General features: G+C 39.9%; 1 protein-coding gene across 1 annotated transcript in view; it reads right to left on the bottom strand.

The window, feature by feature from the left end:
- ankrd13c (ankyrin repeat domain 13C) overlaps positions 1-23,284 on the bottom strand; it is a 43,327-nt gene that overhangs the window by 5,990 nt on the left and 14,053 nt on the right. The window contains exons 4-9 of the mRNA XM_017712027.2: positions 10,603-10,688; positions 7,539-7,584; positions 6,395-6,461; positions 4,164-4,308; positions 3,901-4,032; positions 3,628-3,789 (exon numbers count right to left, since the gene is read on the bottom strand). Of these exons, the coding sequence (XP_017567516.1) occupies positions 3,628-3,789; positions 3,901-4,032; positions 4,164-4,308; positions 6,395-6,461; positions 7,539-7,584; positions 10,603-10,688 (638 nt within the window). The remainder of the gene's footprint in view (positions 1-3,627; positions 3,790-3,900; positions 4,033-4,163; positions 4,309-6,394; positions 6,462-7,538; positions 7,585-10,602; positions 10,689-23,284) is intronic.

The raw sequence follows: 23,284 nt of genomic DNA, 5'->3' as shown, positions 1-23,284 counted from the left end.
AGCGTGATTGGTCACTAGAGAACATGTCTCCACTGCTCTAGAGTCCAGTGGTGGCGCTTTACACCACTGCATTTGACACTGCATCGCGCCTGGTGATGTAAGGCTTGGATACAGCTGCTCAGCCATGAAAACCCATTCAATGAAGCTCTCTACGCTGTTCTTGAGCTAATCTGAAGGCCACACGAAGTTTGGAGGTGTGTGGCGACTGTCTCTGCAGAAAGTTGGTGCACCTCTGTGCACTATGCACCTCAGCATCCGCTGACCCCGCGCTGTCATTTTACATGGCATACCACTTTGTGCCCGAGATGCTGCTGTCCCCAGTTGCTTCAATGATTTGGATGGGCGACTGATTACTTTTGGCAATGTAGTGCATGTACAAGCCAAATCAGATGTTGAACCAGCAGTGACTGAGACCCTTTTTGTTACTTGGTTTCATGAACAGAGAGATCAACAGGATGTCACAAAAATTATAAAGCAATAAGACGTATGATAACAGCACTGTTTAACGCAAATGCTTTAGCTTTCTAAGTACTAGTTGCTCCCCAAATTACCACCATGAGTCTTATTTTGCACCAATCCAGTGGCACCCTTCTTCTAATGCTGGGGCTGAATCTCAAATGTCACCCTACTCCCTACATAGTGCAATATGTAGAAGATTAAATACTGGATCCTGTGCGCCAACCGTGCAAAATACAGCTAGGAAATAGTCATTTGGGACTCAGACACATCCACACTCAGTAAATGATGCCCTATTTGGCTGTTGAGGTGAGAATTTGTAAACCTTCATAGCGAGCACACTATTTAGGGAGTATGGAGCCATTTGGGGTGTTTGAAGCGTGGAATCCATTTAAAGTGACACTTTTAGACTTTGATTCTCTGTAAAAACAGCAGTATGATAGTCAGTACTTCAGGATTTTAGGACCGGAACTATCCATTTTATAATGCTTATTAAGCACCAAACCAGCAGTGTTGTCTGATCACCTTCCCACACTGGGTATAACACTATGCTATATATGGCCAAGAGTATGTGGACACCTGACCATCATATCTATATTAGCAGGCTGGAACACTTCCAAATCATGGGTGTTGATACAGAATTAGCCCAATATGAGGCTCTATAAAGGAAGACTTTTCATACGATTTTGGAGTGTGTCTTTGGGAATCTGTGCCCTTTCAGGCTAAAGAGCATTTGTGAGGTCAAGCGCTGATGCTGGATGAGAAGGCCTGGTTCAGAACAGAAGATCCCATTCATTCAGGTGTTCAGTGGGGTTGAGGCCAGGGCTCAGTGCAGGCCACTGGAGTTCCTCCACAGCAAACTTGTCATATGTCTTTATTGACCTTGCTTTGCGCACAGAGAAACACAGTCATGCTGGAACAGGAAAGGGCCTTCCTCCACCTGTTGCTACACAGTTGGAAGCATATAATTGTCTAAAATGTATGCTGTAGTATTAACATTACCCTTCCCTGGACTTGAGAGGTCCAGCACAAACCCTGACCAGTATCCCTTTGAACAGCAAGCCACTAGTTCAAGCCACTAGTTCTTTTTTCTGTGCCTTATATATATATATATATATATATATACACACACATATATACACACACACACACACACACACACACACACCCCAATTATGGCTCTATGGGGTCTCTATGCACATGCCTGATGTAAACCTCCAACAACCTCCAGATATTTGCACTGGCAATCGTTTTTAGTCAGGTTCAAATTAATCCACATGACTAAAAGTAAGCTAAATTTTAAAGCATATTTTCATAAAAAAAATGAAAACAATAAATACCGTTCAAACACATTCAGATAAATCCAAAAGAAATGAAAATATACACTACTTCTCCTGTCAGAGTTGTGATTTTTGCCTTATCTGGCCAACAGCACTATCTTGCTTCAAGAAATAGCCACTGGTCTGGCACTTGACCAGTCTGACCCTGCTCAAAGCTGACCAAGCGCTTCAGTTACACAACACTAAAAAGCCCAAAGCAGGACCAAAAGAGGAAAAGTCTCCTCAGATACAAGAGAACAGATAAAATTGTGAATTTCCCCGCTGTGGGACTAATAAAGGATTATCTTATCTTAAAAAACCACAAAAACCTTTTACCGGAATGCAAGGATCAAGTAAAGGAGTAAAACATGACCAATGATGTCAGTATTGCACAAGCTCCAATGCAAACCACTGTAATAATTGCAGGTAAATCCAGGCTTTTCTCTGCAGAAAGTCTGTTTTAGGTCTGTTTGGCAGCACACTGTAAACTTTTTAACACGCCTAATAAAACTTACAGGAGGTCAGTCTATGTGCATGTACAGGAAGGTACTAAAGTCTACAGGAGAGCTGGTGTTTCAGCCTGTTCTCTATGTGTTGAGTGTTCTTTGAAGGCAACTGTTCATTTTCTCTCCTCTTTGCCACTGACGCATCATTAGCACTGGATCAGTACAGTGATTGGCAGGGACCTCTGTGTGAAAGAGGCATTAGACAGGGAGGTGGAAATCACACACAGTTTCCATGGTGCTGCTTTAAGCTATGAAACCACAGGACCAAGGCATTTTGCACTGAAACTAGGGCTACAGCTAGTGATTCTCTCAAACCTGACAATCAAATATTATGTGATTAATGGTCTAATTAGGACTCATTGATATTTTAAATGAACAATATGCTAAAACAGCATAACTGTTAGTTCTAACCACACAATCTGGGGCACACTTCCCAAAAGCTTAGCTGTCCAACTACATTGCTAAGCTTCATTGAAAGAACCGTTGTTAGAAGACTGCTCCCCAAAACCACTGCTCGAATAAACATGTGCAACCAATGACTGTAGATATTGTTTATAATTATAAGCAGCATTTTTAGGACATGGCACACCTTTATGCATAAGAAACATTTTTGGTTATTAAATCAAGAATAAAATTGAGGTAGCCCAAGTTTAACACGCTGTGCCAGAGATCGGCTTTCATATCTTCATAATATTACTTTTTGCGTTTTCAATTAAACCCTGAAGTTAGCATCCGTTCATGAAACAAGAAGTTACACAATATCCTTTAAAGGTATGTATGACTGATAGATAGATAAATAAATAAATAGAATGAAATTGCAGAAATGCCAGCAGAGATGAGTGTAAATGCTGAAACAGCTTCAGTGCGTGACTTTCAGCAGCTTGTGAGCCAACGGCTGTGCTCGTGTGTGGAGTCGAGTTGTTTGCGTTAACGATCCACTTTCTTTTTCAGTGCCAATACTGATACTAAAACCTTGCATTATCAGCCATTACTGATCTGATTTTTCTCTAAAACCAACTAAGCTTTAAAGTCAACATTATATGTTGAAGTATTTATTTGTTTATATTGTTTACATATCACATTCAAACTATTGAAACACATTGCTACTTAACTTTTACTGCTATCACATGACATCATCATGACCAGCACTATATGCAATTCTGTCCTATTTGAAACTAGATTTGTGATATTCAAGTATTCTTTTCTCCTCCAACATTAAATCCAGCATTTTCTCCTGATATGAGCCTGATGCAGATACATAGATTTTCAAATCGATAAAAACAACAAATAATAAAGTTTGTCTATTAATCATTCCATTCCTAGTTTCAAACCGCTACGTCTCTCACCTCAAAGTTCTGTTCAATGAGGTTCCCTCCTTTGCTGAGGCTCTCCATGATGGCCTTGTTCCTCAAAATATCTTCCTCGCTCAAGTGCTCCCGCCGTTTCCTGGACTCCAGAACGAGGCCATTGACCAAGTAGAAGTCAGCTAGAAAATTCCCAACTCGTTCCTGCAGGGGGTTAATTTCCTTTCATAAATGACCAAAAAGCAATATGCTCCAAAATCAACTAGTTTAATAAGATGACCCATTTCTCCCTACTTCATAAAAAAGTTTTGTCACCGTTTTGTCCTCGCGGAAGAGCCAGCCAGTCTGTGCCCGGGAGAAGGTGATGGATTTAGTTGAGAGAGTGGCAGAGTAAATGTCACTGCTCATCAAAATGTCCACTTCTTCCTCCGTCTCCATCTCAGACTCCTAAAGCGCAAAAAAAAAAAAAAAAAAAAACCACAATTGAAATAAGAACTGCAACACTACACCACAAACCTGGATTGAGGATCATAACACTGCTGCTGATTGGTCAGTGTAAAGCAACAGCACTCGCTGACCTCGTGGTGTATTCGCTGGTACACTTTTTGCTCATTGTCCAGCACCACAAAGGACTCAGAGGGGACAGCATCACCATTAAAGATGAAGCTCAGATCTCCTCTCTGGCATTTCATGTCTGTGAAATCGATGAGAGTAGTGTCCAACCTGAGAGAGAGAGAGAGAGAGAGAGAGAGAGAGAGAGAGAGAGAGAGAGAGAGAGAGATCAAACTACACATATGATATACTGGGTGATTTTTTTTTTTTATTTATCTCTAGACCATATGAAAGTGTTCTGCAAAAAAAAGGTGAGAAAAGACAATCAAAAGGTATCCCTGAAATCTAGGTGTCTGCCTTCTGAATAAAAAAAAACATTCTTCTAAGCAGGAGCACAAATTGCTGCACCACAAAAGAAACCAAAAAGAAAGAGACCAGGTTTCGTCTGACACACAAAACCAACACCAGTTTCTCCAACATGAAATCATTACCACAGTAACATTCCAGCTTGGCATAATCCGTTTTTGCATCTCTAGAATGTATTCAACTGAGATTTGACATCCTGGAGCTGTCAAGACAAAAAGAATCCATCAAAGTGCCAAACTGTCCTCATTAAATAGCAAATAAAGGCTCTAAATGATTCACAGATCTGTTAGGGTGGTCAGTGCAAATTAGGGCTGCCCCAAACTGCATTTTACAGGCTTCAAATGCTTTAAAAAACAACCTTGAAAGAAATAATATTTGAAGTGTTTTTTGTGGTCATGTTTGGCAGAACAGACAGTCTTCCATTTCAATGAGACGCATTTCTTACATCTGTCAAAATACAGCCCTTCTGTTCTGTCATTACTTCAACGAGTCAAGGGTATTCTTTCCCCTTAGTGCATGTAAGTTTAAAGTCCTATACTGACATACAGCCATTGAGTGGGTTTGGGTCAGATTTGGAGTTGGCAGTGAAAGTAGAGCCTGGTCAGGTATGGGTTGTGTTCAGGCTTCATTTTCACACCTGTGCAGACCACTAATGTAGAGAAAATTCTTCAGCGAGTGTAACAAAATTACACACTGATAAGAGACTGTGTGTACTTACACCTGTTTGCTAGATATGGCCCATATAATTCTGGCAGAAAGTGCCCTTTTTTGGATTTTCTCTCATCAGGGGTCCCATTCGTGCTGTGGCTAAACTCTTCTGTTTTTATTCTCTCTCAAACCTCAGCATTGCTCTAAGGACACTTCTTTTTTTAAGTTATACACTTATACTAATACAATATACAATTCTGATATTAACATAGTATTTAAGAACTCACTCCACATATAAAAAAAAAAACTAATCTACAAAAACAAGCTGTTTGGAACTCTTCTGTTTTTGTAATGTCAAGAAAACCAAGACAATCACATACATCCTCCTATTCAGCCTACAGTAGTTTGGCTCCATCCATCACCTGTGCCAGTTATAAGGTATGATACAGCCTGCACTGTTTTTTGAAGGAATCTTCACAGGACGACAACGACGACGACGACGACGACAACGACAACAACAACAACAACAGCCAGTTTAATTCTAATAGATAAATAAGAGGTTGAAGCTAATTTTTTGGTACAGAAACCACACAAATGCCACACAAGGACCTCCATTTAACCAGCTCTTTTTTTCGTTTGCTTGTTTGTTTGTTTTTTTTCCTTCTTGGACCCACAAACAGAGGAAGCCCCAGTCCACCTGATTATGGCGTCATCATTTGCAGAGGGGCGTCATGGGGAAAAGATGAGCATGCTGAGTAATTTTCCACTTCCGCCCACTTCAGCGCAAACAGTGATTTCACACTCTAGTTAACAGCACTTGTCATTAGTCAGGCTGGCGCTGGGCTGTTTATCAGGCCAAATACAGGCTACTCTACAGATCCTAACAGCCTCTGCCAGTGATTCCATGACCCATATTTCCAAATGCTGATGAATGCCAACAGCAGGGCGTTTCATGAGATCTGATTACCCTTATCTAAAGGAGGCAGTGGCAGTGAATTGCACCGCAGTACAGAGGTGCAAGCTCAACAGCTGACTGCTACTTAATAAAACAAAAAAAAAAAAACTAGACGAAAACAGATTCTGCTTTACCAAGTCAGCACCGTTTTTCAGCTGGAGCAGCACTGTGTGCAATTTTACACTACAATATTTTTAAAAGGAGGTAAACAAATTCAGAACTCTTAACAAGTCTTCTTTACATCCCTTTATAAAATCAAACAACATTTCTCCATCACATAGAACTTACCTGATGTTGATTCCCTGCTTGTAGATCTTGCAAGCGTCAGACGGCAAAATTCTAGATAGTAAAGGCACTGTTGAGAGAAAATAAAATTACAGAGAGCAGAAACAATGCAAAGCTTTATCAGCTCTCTCTAAATTTAGTTACATATAGTAATAACTAGCAAGACTGAACTTTGGAGAAAATCTGGAAATCACATCAGCACCAGTCACATAAAGGCCTCAAAAATGCTTAAAGGCTTCAGATCTCTTTCTGTGCATCCTTCCATTGCAAGAAGATAAACTCAACACAGAGCCTGAAAGCATGTGAGGCTGAGAACAACGGAGTGTCAACATCACTGAACTTTTGGGACTTGGCACTTAGATAGTGAGAAGCAGAAAATGCAACCAACCTATAAGACTGAACTTTACATATGTGAAACAAACAAGTCTTCCGAAAAGAATAACCGCTGTAATAACAAAAAAAGGCTGGACTAAATTCTGAAAATTAAAAAAAAATAATATTAAATGTTTTTGTTGTTTTTTTTACACTCATGCTGAAAGATGAATAACCTGTACTAAATGGCCATTCTGACTGGGAATTACATTTAAAAAGGGGAGTCTCTGACTTTTACACTGTACTGCACATGCATCTATTCACTGATCTGATTGCATTAAATGAAAAAATTAATTATAAATATTAATGTAAAAAACTAACTAAAAACAGACAAATCTAAACTAATAAAATATGCATGAAAAATAACAGGAGTAAAGCTCTCCTCTACAGCTGCAGTGACGCTGGTTAACCAACAGGGGGAGGGAGGTTCTGCTGCCTCACAGAGGCCACTCCCTCAGAGTGGTTAACTCAGCGTTTTAAATGGTCACTCCTCTTTCCCACCCATCCCTCTCTCTGCCCCTTTTCGAGTCCAGCTGGCCACTGCGGGCCGTGCTGATGTAATCCTGCTCTCTGATGCTGCATTTTGCTCATCAACTAATACAGCTAACTGCTGCCCTGCCAAAACCTCTGCTAAGCTACTGCTGCCGTCTGTGCTAAAAGTCAGAGCATGTTATTATGTCGTAAAGCTATATATACACTGCAGTTATTATGTGGCTTTCTTTTTACCAGGGCCAAGGTCTAAGCTCCAGGACTGCATAAATAAATGTGAACTTACCCCAGCTTTGAAAATCCCAGTGAAGCTCCAAGTAGAAGTCCCCGAGCTGAAAAACAAAAGAGATTCACCACGAACTGCTACATGAGATGAAGGTCTAAAATCAATTGTCTACATCAGCTGTTTCTACTTTTAGCTCTTAAAATTGTAAGCATGTTCATTCAGAAAGGCCATCACTCCCCCACCCATCCTTTGCCATTCAAACGGCTAAACCTATCTGTAAATCAGGCCTTGTCCTTGTTTGTTTGCGTAGGACAAAAGTATCCAGAGTTTGAAGAAATATTTCATCCGTTTGAATGCTGTATAAATAATCCTCAGGGAGGAGATGGATATGATTTTCATCCCTCATAAAAACCAACACACTATCTGGCTGATAAAAACATAGCTGGCCTTCAAATGACCCATCTCACTGTGGCACCCAGACAGCAGATGCAACAGGACCAGCCTGCAATTTGCCTCGTACTTCCTTGAGGTTGAATACCAGCACTTACTGCGGCGGCTCAGCCAAAAACAAAGTTTACACAATTTTCCTACAGCTTGAAATGCAGTCAATGAGCCAAGACGTGTCTGCTGTCCATATTTTACTTCTTTAGCACTGGAGCTATGAGGCCAACACTGCTAAGAAACCTTAGAAGTCAGTCACAGAAATCTTTTCCATAAATACATCCTCAAAACTCTTCTCCCAATAACCGTCTAAATCCTGGCAGACCACCAAAACTGTCCCCATCAGATAAACAGTATTTATAGCTTTCATCTTTGAGAGGAAAAGCTCCACGCTTGCTTCAGATCAAAAAAAAAATTCCACTAGTGTTTGTCCATCCTTCCACTGGAAAAAGACAACAATGAGTCTGAAAGTATGTGTAGCTCAATGTGAAGATTTGCTGATCATGTACAACTGACTTAAATCAGAGTCCAGCCCTCTACTGAATGCATTTAGGACAGTGCAACCAACTTCTAGGACTGAACTTCCATCAACCTGCTCAAACTGCATCCAGGTCTTCAGTGAGGCGACAGACATATGGCTGTAGCCCAAGACACAGTTTTAGTCAACAGTAACCTGACTCCCCTCAGGCATCATGCAGACATATGGTCTCTAGATTACATTAACACTTTCTGTTGTCTCTATTTATAACTATATTATCATATTAAAAACTCAGAATGTACAATATATAAAAACAATACATGATGTGCATCCATGTGAAGAGGATCCAAAATCTGGCACCCGTTTTCTAAAATAAAAAATACTGCATTCAGCTACACTGTAAAGTTTTGTTTGTTTTCCTAGCCCACAGCAAACCATACTGCGTCCTAAACAACACGGACAGGCATGTGTGACCTTAATAAAGACCTGGATGCGGTTTTAGGGGATGTGCTTACAGAAATGATTCAGGTGACTACTGACTTCTAGTGTTTGTCAGTTACATTAGCCTTGAAGCTCCAGAAATAAGAAGCAAACTTCAGATGCTAAACAAGACTTGGCTGATCGATATCTTTGATTAGCAGGAGGAACAGAAACATTATCCCTGGTCTTGTACAGTGGGAGATGGTATTTACTGAGCACACAAAACACGTCCCACTCTACTAAAACAAAGTATTCAGTTGACACTTGTGTGAGTCACTTCCCGGTGTCGCCAAGTGAGCGAGAAAACTCTGAGCTCACTGCATGATGAGAGGCTTCCGTCGTGCCAGCTTTCAGCTGACCATAATTACTGAACAGAGAATCATCCTAGTGAGTATGTGGATGAGAGAGAGAGAGAGAGAGAGAGAGAGAGAGAGAGAGAGAGAGAGAGAGAGAGAGAGAGAGAGAGAGAGAGAGAGAGAGAGAGAGAGAGAGAGAGAGAGAGAGAGAGAGAGAGAGAGATAAGGTAACCGAGCACAGCAGAGGCAGAGGGTTTGTGTTGTCTGTGTGACACATCAAACCAAAGATTACTTGGAGGGATCTTGAGTGGATCCACAACTACAGAGGAGTAAACTGAAGCTTTCAGACAGGCCAACATGTTCTGCACTGGGCTTGAGAAGTTCTCTGACAAAATCACTCGCTACTAAGGCTGCACAATAAATATCACAATATTCATAATACTAATTATTGCAGAATGAGTCCTTAAACTGTTTCAAATAATTCAATCATTGATGAGTAAAGTCATTCAGAGTTTGATAAAGAAACTTTGTGACTTAAGTGTTTTATTTTTAATGGTGATGACAGAAACCAGGGGTTGCAATATGTACAGCATAAATATTACCATTTTACATAAATATTACCATTTTACAGTCCTCAACAACCAGTAAACCAACAAAAGTTTCTATGCAATGCTGATAAAGGTGAAATTGCAGTATATCTGGAAAGAAAATGTTCTTCGGGATGATTTTACTTTCATGTGTAAACCTCTCTCACGCATTTTTATCTAAAAATTTCTCATAAATAAGGTAAAACATGTTTCAAGCATCAGGCATTGTATTTGTTACCATTTCACCTAATGACTGTCTGTGATGGAGCTTTTACAGGCATTCAACTCTTCAGATGGCTCCCATCACCACCACTGAACAATCCTGACTCAGTAAGGATGCTTTCAGACTTAGCAGGATTGGTTTGATTAAAATGAACTGCGATTGCTCTGTTAGTCCGACTCTTTTTCTGCTGTGGTTCGGCTCAAAGGAATTAAACTACAAGTATAAACTGACCATGTTTTTCCTAGAATGGATCATTTAACATCAAACCACTTTGAATTACTTCGTTTAAATGACAAGATCCATGAAACAGATCATTCATAAATAAATAAATAAATAAATACATACATACATACATACATACATACATACATGCAGGCCTGTCTTTAGCCAGGAGACGTCAAGTGAACAGTGTGCTTTGAGGTTTCACAAAGTATACCACAATTGCAATATACAGCAATAAAAATGAAATATTTTGTTTATATCATGCAGCTTTACTCACTACCAACCTCTGCCTCTGCTAAACTACAGGCATTATAAACCTGAGGCCCTGTGCAGTGCACTGTATATCCAACAGAGAACTTTTCAAAATTGCTTCAGCATGAAGCTTGCTGGGCTTTACCTCTTTAAGGGCTTTGAGCAGGCGAGGCCTCTTGTCCTCCACGCTCTCTCTGGACTGCTGCTTCAGCTTCCGCAACAGCGCTGTGACTGCAAACACAAAGACGAGCACTCGAGTGAGACATCCTCTGCACAGCTCACAGGCTTTCCCACAAACTGATTAGGCCTCAGGGTGGGACCAATTCACACTGCCAGTGGGGATTTTGCTCTAAAAGTACACTTAATCTGCGATCCCACAGCACAGGGTGAGCAACATGGCAAAAAAAAATGTCAAATCTTTACACTTGAAATTTACATAAGGAATGGACTGATATGAGAAGTGTCATAATTAAATGGAATTAAAGATCAGGTTAGCAGATATTTTAGTGCAACGTCACATGAGCACTCTGCTTTTCTACAGTACAACAAATGTGATGTCAAAAATGGTTTTAAAATATAGGTCAAATCTGAATATCTGTTTGATGCCAACATATATGATTTAAAAAGCAACATCTGTCCACACCGATATTATTCTGTGTTAGATTCCAGGAACTGGGTGAAACCTTAAACAGCAACGCCAGTTCAGAGATCCTTCTGAATCTGTTTTAGTGCAACATGCAGTTGGTCAGTGACCTTTAAATGCTAGCAATACCCAGAATGGATGCTCTAAAGCTTATTGTAATAAATTTATCATGACAGAGGTCATATTGCTATACTGCCCACCCTCACTGCAACCTGCACTTCAGGCAGGCCTTAATTTTATAACAGACCGTTTAAGATCAGGATGCTCCATAATTTCTGCCATCAAAGTCTTTGGCTGAATATAACTGAAAGCAGCACTTTCAGTTTTTTGGCTGAAAGAGAAAATAATCCTTCAGTTTAACAGTAAAAGGGATTAAAAAGCCTTTAACCAGACCTCATTTTGAAGTGATGCTATAATCAAAGACAACATTGAAATGTACAGAGCATAGGGTCCTCTATAAACAATCACTGTTAAAGCATATTTTTTTAGTAGAAGGTATCAAAGAAGAAAGTAAGGTCCTCAATCACTGACCTACTGAAGTCATGTGAAAACATGTGCCCAAGAGCAGACGTTGAAAAATAAACCCTAGGGATACTAGCTTGACAACCCAAAGCCCTTTGGTTAACAACTGCAGGTGGATCAATGCCCATGCAAGTACAATGAACACCTTTAATGCATAGGGGGCATCAATCACTCAGAAGCAGCTTGAGCCTGTTCCACTCAAACAGGACATCAAATGAGGGGAGTTGCAGTGTGAATTAATCAATAAGAAGCAGGACAGACAGGCTTGTTGCTTTGTGGTGCAGCCCACACCACTGTGTTTAAACTGGGGCCTTTTCACAAAACCAGCTACAATGTTCAGTAGAGAGCCATTCCAAGCCTACTTTAACTCTACCTAATACACATTCAAAGACTTCACATGACATTCAGAGGTGAGGTGATGTGACAAAAACATTACTTCACAATAAAAATATGCATCATATGTAGGTTTTCTGAGGTTTTGCAAACAAAATAATGGCACAGTATTTAATGCTGCAATGTTGTTTATGTTCATGATCCAACACAACAGACAGAAAAATAAACAGTGATGCACCAAAATGCTTGCCAAAAACCAAGCCAAAAATCAGTTTACATACAACAAACATACTTAAATGACTGCAGTAAATCGCCTTAGATTGAGTGCCACAGAGCTGACATTTTTTAAACTGTAGATCCTCTGCTACTCAATCTGTTTGAACACGTTTGTGCTGACCACAGCACAAGAGTAAAGGAAACAGCATTATTAATCGCCGATTCCCATTTTCCTTACCACAGAAATTTTGAGTAAAAGAATCTGTTGTAGGTCATTTTTAATCTTTGTTTTCTGTTTCAGTTAAGAACTTGAGGCCTTTTTTCTCTTTCAGGCAAAAATTGCAGTTTAAGAAAATCTCACACATCCAAATATTTGAATTCAGGTGTTCCGATCACTTCCATGGCCAGGTGTATAAAACCAAGCACCCAGGCCTGCAGACTGCTTCTACAAACATTTGTGAAATAATGGATTGCTCTAAGGAGCTCAGTGAATTCCAGCATGGCACTGTGATTGGATGCCACCTGTGCAACAAGTCCAGTCGTGAAATTTCCTCACTACTAAATATTCCACAGTCAACTGTCAGTGGTATTGTAACAAAACAGAAGCGAGTAGGAACGACAGCAACTCAGCCAAAAAGTGGCCGGCCACGTAAAATGACAGAGCGGGGTCAGCGTATGCTGAGGCGCAGAGGTTGCCAACATTCTGTAGAGTCAATCACTACAGACGCAATGCAAAGCGTCGAATGCAACGGTGTAACGCACCACCACTGGACTCTAGAGCAGTGGAGACGTGTTCTCTGGAGTGACTAATCACGCTTCTCCGTCTGGCAATCCGATGGACAAGTCTGGGTTTGGCGGTTGTCAGAACGGTATTTGTTTGACTGCATTGTGTCAAGTGTAAAGTTTGGTGGAGGGGGGATTATGGTGTGGGATTGTTTTTCAGGAGTTGGGCTGAGCCCTAGTTCCAGTGAAAGGATGCTTAATGCTTAATGCTTCAGCAGACCAAGAGATTTTGGACAATTTCATGCTCCCAACTTTGTGGGAACAGTTTGGGGACCAAACATGACAGCGCACCAGTGCGCAAAGCAAGGTCCATAAAGACATGGATGAGGAAGTGGAAGAACTTGACTGGCCCGCACAGAGTCCTGACCTCAACCTGACAGAACACCTTTGGGATGAATTAGAGCGGAGACTGTGAGCCAGGCTCGCTCGTTCAACATCAGTGTCTGACCTCACAAATGCACATCTCGAAGAATGGTCAAGAATTCCCATGAACATACTCCTAAACCTTGTGGAAAGCCTTCCCAGAAGAGCTGAACCTGTTATAGCTGCAAAGGGTGGGCTGACATCAAATTAAACCCTATGGATTAAGAATGGAATGTACTATTTAATGTGCTTAATTCCAACCCCTTTTATGTGTCATGTGAGGGCCAGTGTCATATTGTACTTTTAATACAATTTAATAGGAAATTTAATTTTTAACAGGAAAATTGAAAGTTTGGAACTGGGAGGCAATCAGAGCTTTTCAAAACATATACAGCATCCAGTGATTAGGATATGCTGACGTATCAGCCCATTTTACTAGTTTTATCAGTTAAACAAAATAAACATTAATGGTTTCATTAAAGTAAGTCAAACTTACAAAAAAAGTACCATACAGCAATAAGATCAGATGCTGCTACAAAACCAGTTGATCAATTACAATTCTGTCCTCAACAGAGCTCTAAAAACAGCTGTAGAAATTTCAGTATGAGCATGAATATATTACCAAAATAAGGGTCTGATGGGCTGGTCTAATCGTCAACTTTTTACTATGCAGTTACTATGCACTAGCTGTTGCTGTTTACATGCTCTCTATAATAGATCTAAAACTATCTTTTTATGATACATGCAGTTCTTCAGAATGTCTGATATACAGCAAAACATACTATAAAATAAATTATCACAATAACATACCAACATATTGCCCACCCACTTTGGCAAAGTATGTAGCAGTAGCACCTGGAAACCTATGGAGATGCCAACATGCTACCTTACTTTTAAATAAGCATTATTTAATGCAAACAGTCATTCACAGTTGTACGTGAAAAATGACAAAATGGACACTGAGGTACACGGACATCATGGAGTTGACGAGTTACGTCATTTGGCGTCAACAAAAGCATAACGGCCTGTTAGATGGGTTTAAAGAATGTAGTTTGTTCACATCACAGCACAAAAACACTGCTTACTGTAGGCTTCACACTTCAACCAAAAACAAAACATTACGTAAGAGGTTTTGAGCTCTTGCCACTGGCCTTCTGGAACAATCAAAAGAGGAAAAACATGTTTTTAATGCAGCAAATGAAAAGAAAACCACAACAGCGAACAAGACGCTCAAAACAGCTCTCATTTTATTACACAGACCGCTTCCCCCACCAACTGAGATTAGCCATGCAAAACAGTGGGAAACTCTTCAAAGTAGTCTGGGGCTGCTCACGTTCTCTACATTTGTGAGGTCAGACACTGATGTTGGGTGAGAAGGCCTGGCTCGCAGTCTCCGCTCTAATTCATCCCAAAGGTGTTCTATCGGGTTGAGGTCAGGACTCTTTATAGACTTTGCTTTGTGCACTGATGCACAGTCATGTTGGAACAGGAAGGGGCCATCCTCAAACCGTTTCCACAAAGTTGAGAGCATGAAATTGTCCAAAATCTCTTGGTCTGCTGAAACATCGAGTTCCTTTTATTGGAACTAAGGGGCCAAGCCCAACTCCTGAAAAACAACCCCATACCATAATCCCCCCTCCACCAAACTTTACACTTGGCACAATGCAGTCAGACAAGTATTGTTCTCCTTGCAACCACCAAACCCAGACTCGTCCATCAGATTGCCAGACAGATAAGCGTGATTCATCACTCCAGAGAACACGTCTCCACTGCTCTAGAGTCCAGTGGCGGCGCTTTACACCACTGCATTCAAGACTTTCCTTATGCTTGGTGATGTACGGCTTGGATACAGCTGCTCAGCCACGGAAACCCACTGTTCATGAGCTAATCCGAAGGCCACAAATTTTGGAGGTCTATAGCGATTGACTCTGCAGAAAGTTGGCACACTATGCGCCTCAGCCTCCGCGGACCCCGCTCTGCCATTTTTCATGGCCTAACACTTCATACCACTGCCAGCTAACTGTGGAATATTTAATAGTAGGGCTGTGCGATATAATGGTAATTATCGCGTAGCTGTGCTGACCTACAGTGAACTCACCTCTTTCTGTATATCCTAACAAGCTTTAGCAGCGTTAAATCACAATCCTCACAACTAAAGGTGCTGTTACAGCACTCAAAAAGTCATATTTAAGTATTAGTGCATTCCTAAGCAACAAAAGTGAAAGAAAGAAGTGAGTTCATGTGAGTTACAGCCCTGATTTAAACGAAAGTAAACTAAGGACACTGTGAGGCATTGGAGAATGGTAGGACGATATCTTTCCAGGCTAGTCGTTTTTAGCAATGGGCTAACTTGAAGCAGCACTCCATCACTTGCACAACACGGCAAATTGATGATACTGTAGATCTAACACGACACAAAAGCACTGCTTTTAGTTTGTCAATACTGTTTGTCAATAAAGGACCATTTAAACCAGCAATTAACCACCCAGAAGCAAAAATCAGCCTTCAAACTTTAAACAATAATGATTTGACATTTATCGTGTTATGCATCAATATCGACCCATATGAATTTTGTTCATGATGATTAGTAGTAAGGACTACTAATGGACTTGTTGCACAGGTGGCATCCTATCATGCAACCCATTCTTTCATAAATGTTTGTAGAAGCAGTCTGAATGCCTAGGTGCTTGGATTTATACACATGTGCCCATGGAAGTGATTGGAACACCTAAATTCAAAGATTTGGATGGGTGACTGAATACTTTTGGAAATATAGTGTATATGAAAGTGATAAAGCAGAGACAAGTTCCATTTTTTTAAAAAATCAGATACTGACTCAGATACACAAAGAAAAACAGCCTTCACTGCCTTCCACACACACCCGCCTACAAACCAGCTTACTGACGTTGGAATGCTTGAATTCTGGGTAAGCAAACCTAAAAATGTCTCCCGGCATCTGCGTACTGACATGAGTCAACAGACTGTAAACAGGGCAAGGTCCAGTGGCTCTCGCTACAAAACACCAAAGTAAAACAGAAACAGAGGCAATGCGTCCCAAACATTATAAAGGTAAAAAACAAATTGACATCGCAGCACCCAGAGAGCCGAATCTGGCGCACAGCCGATTAATGATTGGCTATATTAAAGCTGAGCTGAGCTGCTGCTAAGCCCACAGCCAGACGCGGTGCTCCACTTCTGCTGGGGCTAAAGCTCAACAACAATTCAGCAAAATCACCTCCATCTAAGACCAGCTTTCCTCAACAGAGTGGAGCGGGTTCACAGAACAGGGGTGAACTCTACAGCACACTGTGACCCAAAGGAGGAGACATTGACGCCTGGAAGTTGTTCAGTATATTACAAAATCTCCTCATAGCAGGGGTCACTGTTTGGTGGGTATAATCTTTACAATACAGAATCCAGAAGGGGTCTTTGCTTGGAAACATGTACATCTAACTTTAAAAAAAAAAAAAAAAAAGTGTGGAGAAAAAGCCATTCATCCTTGAAAGACACCAACTCATAAACCATGATAATCTGATATATTTCCACATCTCCTTTACTGCAAAATAAACTCATACTGTCAGACATATTATAAAGTAGGATATCTTGGCACAGCCTGGCTTGGAGGAGATAAAAATGAAGAATCTTATTAAAGCATGCAAGAATACATGCATTCCCAAATCGGAAGTTACATGAAAAAGGCCCAAAACTATACTCCAGCTGCAAATCTCTCAATCAAATAGTTTGTAATGAAAAGAAAAGACTTCTGTCTTTAATTGCTGAAAAAAAGGTTGGTCCTGTTTTTGCCTTATTTATTGTATAAATTGCATTTATTTCGCTTTTTAAATAAAACTTAACTGAAATACAAGGCAATGAAAAGAAACCTGCTGTTTAACAATTATTTCATAGGGAGTTGCTGATCCAACACAATCTAGCAAACCTGATCTGACTCTGAACAGCAGTGAGCCGTGACAGGGTGTAGCAACAATGTCTTTTCAACCAGCGTCTTAGAAATGACTTTTTGTGAACTCTTCAGTGAACAGGGGTATGAAGGGTGCTTTCAAGCCACCCAAAGCCACTTTATACCGGAGCACACGCTAAATCTGAGACTTTATGAAAGGGGACACAGGTTTCTGTTGAAGAATGAATGAGAAGCTCAAAGCTCAACATGACGTCTGTTTATGGTCAAAGAGCCTCCCTCCGTTGTGGAGATCTGAGCAAATGCAGCAGCCAGAACAACCCCAAAAAACATTGTTGTGCAATATCTGAGCTCAATGCTACAAACTATTAACAGGTCAGACTTTACCAATGATTTTAAATGTGTGTTGGAAACGATAATTTGGGTTTCAGGTGAGAGTTTTTAGGTGTCTCCCCATTCAAAGACAAGAGCCTGGACTTATATGACTTGAATTAAATAAATCTTGTCAAGATTGTCGCTAAGTAGACTGACTTTCTTTTTAGGAGTTTGTCTCACTCAGCTTTAATTGCCAGTAAAGTCTGAGTAATTTTGCGACAGCTCTGGACATCCAGCTAGCCGGCCCACTCTCATTGATTCTCAGCAATAAATACAACTGAGAGTTTGCTAGTTAGCTAGCAACTGAAGCAGTAGGACAGCTGTTTAGACTGCAACTGGAGTTAAATACTGATATTGCAAGAATTGCTTGAGCCTTCCAAACCGTTCCAAATCACAAGAAGTCTACGCTTTATCCAGTGTTCAGAACTGGCAGCTGCTTTCTACTAATAAAAGATTGTTTCTCCACGGAGGCACCTGGCAATCTGTTGGTTGTTCTAATGACTTTCCTTTTTCCAAATATTTTAATATTTTAAACTTATGAAATATCGAATATTTGGTGCAGTCCTAACCACAGCAAACACTATGCAAGAACATTTATTTGTTCACTTGTTTAACAATCAACTTGGATTTTGCTTGGTTAACCCAGTAATTCTCAGAGTTAAGCCCTATTCGAGCTGGATTAGTTTTACCAGAGAAGGTCTGGTAATGTACCGTGTACGTGATTTGACTGGCTGATTCATACATGATAAAGGATGTGTGTAATTTCCCCAAATTACTTCAAACAGCCTAGATCGAAACAAGGTCAGTCAAGGTACTTTTATGATTAAAAAAATAAATACTTTGAGCTATACTCTGTACAAGACCTGATTCAAGGAAAAAAAAACTTTAGTTTAGGTTTCTTTTCTTCATTTTTTAGGTTTTAGTCCGAACTAAAGGATGTTATTTTGGTCAAAAACACATACTAATGGTCCGCAATCTCCTTTAAAAGAACAAAATTAATGCCATCACCTGCAAACCAGTGCACCAGGAAGCATGTGAGGACTGGTGACTGTCTGAGCTGATGGCTCCTCTTCACATTCTTCTTAAAGTCATCAGCAGAGCAAGAAGCCTTTTATTAGTTTGCAAATCCTAAACCCGGCAACTTTATATCACATGGATTTTCTCAAGCAAGTCAGCCGTATGCTTTTGATTAGTAAGCATTTTGAAAGCACACCACAAAACACATCAAGTGAAAACAAGCAGCTGAAAGCAAGTGTGGGGAATTGGATCAGTGTGCGTAATTTCTTGTGACAGGATTGTGATGTAGCTCCATCAGTGGTTAGCCACTACTTTGTAGCTTTGCCGGTCCTGTAGGTTTTCAAGGATCTATGACGTTCGGTCCATGTACGCACGCTCATTAGAAGGCCCAGTCCTTCTGAACACTGATGAGATGAAAAGCAATTTGCAGTTAGGTCATATTAGTCATTCCAATATCCTCATTATAACAAACAAGAACGTCGCCGTTTGTCTCAAACAAGCAGAGGACGCTTTCCAGTCCAGTGATATCCTCCCTTTCAAACTGTGAGTCACTCTTTACTGAAGCTGAGTAGAGGGCAGGATAATGGCACACTTGGCAAATTTTAACATACAGAAAATTTATATTTTACTTTAAATGTATTACTAACTTGTACTACATTGTTTGGTGATAAGCTGACATTTGGGACTAAAATACTGTGGTTCACAGTCAATATTTTAAAGCTACTAAAACAAAAATGCATAAAAGCTGCACACTGTGTCATCAGGAAGGTAGTATATCGGTGACGGGCCTTTAACCTCTTCAACTCCTTGAGACTACCGGTGGTTCCTGTGTCATATTCTTCATAACTTTCATAAGCTACATTCAAAAGATGGGTGTCATATGACGGCTGTAACAGTCTTCTTTCCAGTCTAATAGATGGGTGATGTAATTTTAAACCCTTATATTAAAAGAAGCTGAACTCTGGGCTATAAACTATAAACAGATGCCATCTCTTCAGTGATAAACTCTGTAAAACTTATTTTTATAAAATAATACAAAGTGCGTCTAAGATTTTTGGCTTTCAGCAGGAAACTAAACATATAGCAATGTGTGTGATCATAAAACACATTTTCTGTTCATTTGTTAACTTATGTTAGAAATAAATAAAATTTACATTTATTTTATGCGGTTACTGAATAATTTGCCTTACGATTTAGTCATGTACATTCATATAGAAAAAACAAAATATACCCTGGGGAATAAGAGGTTAAAACAAATACTGATTTACACCTTGATGTACAATTTGGGTCACATTCAGTTTCAGGTGTTCATCACTGATTATAACAATTTGGTGCATCGTTGGCCATAATTATAAGCAGGAAAGATACAAAATAGTAACGCCGTATCCATGCTGGCATATACAGTCATATGCAAAAGTCTGAACACCCTGGGTCAAATGACATTCCTGATATTCCAAGGGTAATAAATACATCTTCTACTAAAAACATTTAAATATGGCATTTCTGTGCTAGTTTTAGTGCACAATTTCTATTAATCTGATGAGTTTAACATGCTGGGGGAACACCAAATTATATCTTTTTGCTTATTGTTTTATCCATGTTAAACTCAGCAAACAACCAGTAACCGGGTTTTAAACTGTGTGCTCTCTGTAGAGGATGTTATTTGCATCAAACCAACAGACAACAGCCAAACTTTTGCATGCAACTGTGTCCAGTTAAAATAACCATTTATTATTTGTCCCAAATAGATCACCAGTATGATGACGCACTGAATTCTGTTATACTGCTCAGTCAAGGTGACTTTCTGAAATGGAAGAAATATATAACTGTATTGCAGTCTGAGTCAGCAATCAGAGAAACAGCAAAAAGCATCAAAACAGCATCACTGTACTTCCTAACATCGTTTGAAATCCAGAGAAGGGAGTGCAGATGGCCAGAGGGAACAAGAGAAAGATACAGAAGTAGAGAAAGACGGGAAATGAACACATTCCAACATCTTGGCACACAAATACTTGGTTAACCATTTCAGGTTCAATGATGAAACCACTATTCCAACACTAGTTATGCTGCTTCACAGAGAAAGTTTTGCTAGTATTTACGATTAAGCAAGTAAACTCCACCTTGCTACTACAAAACATGAACGTGTTCTTAAGGACATGTTAAGGCTATGAATTGGAAGTCAGAGTTCCGCTGCAACCGTGTTCCCAATCTGAGATTAGCTAGAACCAGAAACAATCAATGAAAAGACACTTCTCTGCTGAAAACCCAGTGAACCTAAATCCGCGCTCTCTTTCCATTTAGGTTCATCTTGTTTTTGCACGTAAACAGTAAACATGTACTAAGTATACTTTATGAATAATGTTCCAATAACCAATAAATGACCGATATATTTCACCATATTTCCTCCTCTCGATATAAACTGGGCGGTGCCAAATTTAGGTAACGTTCTGTAAGCATTCTGCTGATCAATCACAGGGCTGGTATCGCTTGCCCCACCCACAAAAAAAAGTTTGAGTCAGATAAACTTGGCGAGCTAAAGCTAACACGGCATAACCAAAAGCTAGAAAGCTGGACCACCTGTCTGTAGCTGCCTGTTGCCCATCCATTAGTTTGTCCATAAACAAACATTAGTTCATCTGTTGCTTCATTCATGTGTCGCTTTATCCATCCATCAGTTAAGTTACAGATAATGCCCATGCGGCCCAATCAGCAGTTTTTAAGCCTCGCTTGTCACTCATATTTCTCATTCAAGTTGTTTATCACTCAAGTTTAGCATCATAGAAGCATATTAATATTCTACTGTTACTGGTTTAATATTCTACTGTTACTATTCCCTGAGATTTTCAGAAAAACTAACATTTTGGCTCATCAGCCACTGTACATAGAGGAGAAAAAGAAATGCACTTAATGTAGTTTCATCATCTATAAAGTTATGATCTACTGCTGTTAAGTGTTAGCTCATCTGAACGGGCAGCATCTATTACACATGCTTTTTTTTTTTTTATTTAAATCAGACATAAAAATCTACCAGTTTAACCTGAAGTGAGCAAAGTACTGACTCCCCAAGGTCAATCAAATCTCTGTTCATTAATTCTTACAAAATCTGAATCTCAAAGTCGGTGAGAGTGTCACATCCTGAGGATGATACGACAAAAATCATTATTGTTAATACATGATAATATTAACACCTTACATTACTTACATTCATTAATTACTTTCGTTAAGAACTGTAGTACATCTGTTTTTCTGCAAACTTTGCTAGCTCACCTAATTCTCCTAATAATTCATTTTTATACTGAAACTGCAATTTCAAAGAGAGCAATTTTCAAATGGGAAGAGCTGCAACTTTAATTATAGTCTACATTATCAACAAGTGTGAAAATCCAAGCTTGTGAAATGCTTGTAGATGAGTTAGACCAATCAAAATCAAAGAAACAACTCCGTATTTCTCACAACCACAACAAGCCAGAAAAACCGGAAAGATGCATGTCTATTAGAGCGGACAGCGTTCAAAACTCCAGCAGCACTACTGTGTCTGATCCACTCATACCAGCGTAAAACACAATTTTTGATAAATTGTATGTAGAGACATACAGCACATGAAACACTGACTAGTTTTAGCATTTCAAAGTGTGGCACTACTGTATTGTGTCTGTCAAAATCTCATGCGAATCAAGAAAACGTTGAGCATCATGACATTTTACCATGTAGATGTGTTTTGCATCCACACGAAGGTCATGACCCAACTGTGTCCGATTTCTTTAACCGCAGCCTGAAACCACAGTACATCTCGTGCTTGCCTGCGGTGCGGCGTGGCCTTGGGGAAGACGTGGGTGGATCGCATGAAACATCTGCCGTCTTATGTAGAGCAAAACATCAAAGTGAGTCAAAAGGGGGAGAGGTGCTGTGATCTCCACTGAAATGCAGCCAGCAGGCTTGAAGCTCAGAGGAATACCAGGAGGCAATGGCAAAGCATTTGCGTTTACAGTCTCGTTTACCATTTTACTCTACGGAACAAGCCTGGGATGCAAAAGAATAAGCTAGAGCTAGAGAGAGCAGATGTGGACACAGATTGAACATGTCTTCCTTTAAACTTCAGGGTGTAGAGTTACACGCCCCACTGAAGTTAGAGCAGATGAACTCTTCATTTATCTCCATACACAGTATACCGCCTTAATTATGATCCTTTGTTTCTTTTCTTTCTTTTTTTTTAACTTTACTTTCAGTCTACAACCTGAAGTGAACAAAGTGGTCTAAGGATGAAACTTTTTTTTAAGTGGAAAACTGAAACATGCATAAGTTGCGGCCGGTAGTGTGACACCCAGCTTGATATCGTCCAAGGTTTGAGAAACTTTAAATACTGTATTTTTACACTGTATCTGCCAATATTCAGAGTTCAGGTATCAAAGTCAATATCAAGAGAGAAAAAGTCAGATCATTGCATCACTACAAAAAAACAAAACATATCAGTCCAGATTCACATTACACACACAGCAGTAATGGACAGCCTAACATCTTACTCAAGTTGTGAGGCTGCACTGAGTTATGAAAACGAAAAGATCAGATTGGTCCGATATGGATCAGAAAGTAAAACAAAGAAATGGATCCGCATCTCTCATCATCATCGGCGTCATTAACCGCTTAGGCCAGATAGGGTAG

Source organism: Pygocentrus nattereri, chromosome 15 (genome assembly GCF_015220715.1).
Source record: "Pygocentrus nattereri isolate fPygNat1 chromosome 15, fPygNat1.pri, whole genome shotgun sequence".
Classification (NCBI taxonomy): Eukaryota; Metazoa; Chordata; class Actinopteri; order Characiformes; family Serrasalmidae; genus Pygocentrus; species Pygocentrus nattereri.
The sequence above is the reverse complement of the archived record's forward strand: the minus strand, read 5'-3'. Positions and strand labels throughout refer to the sequence as shown.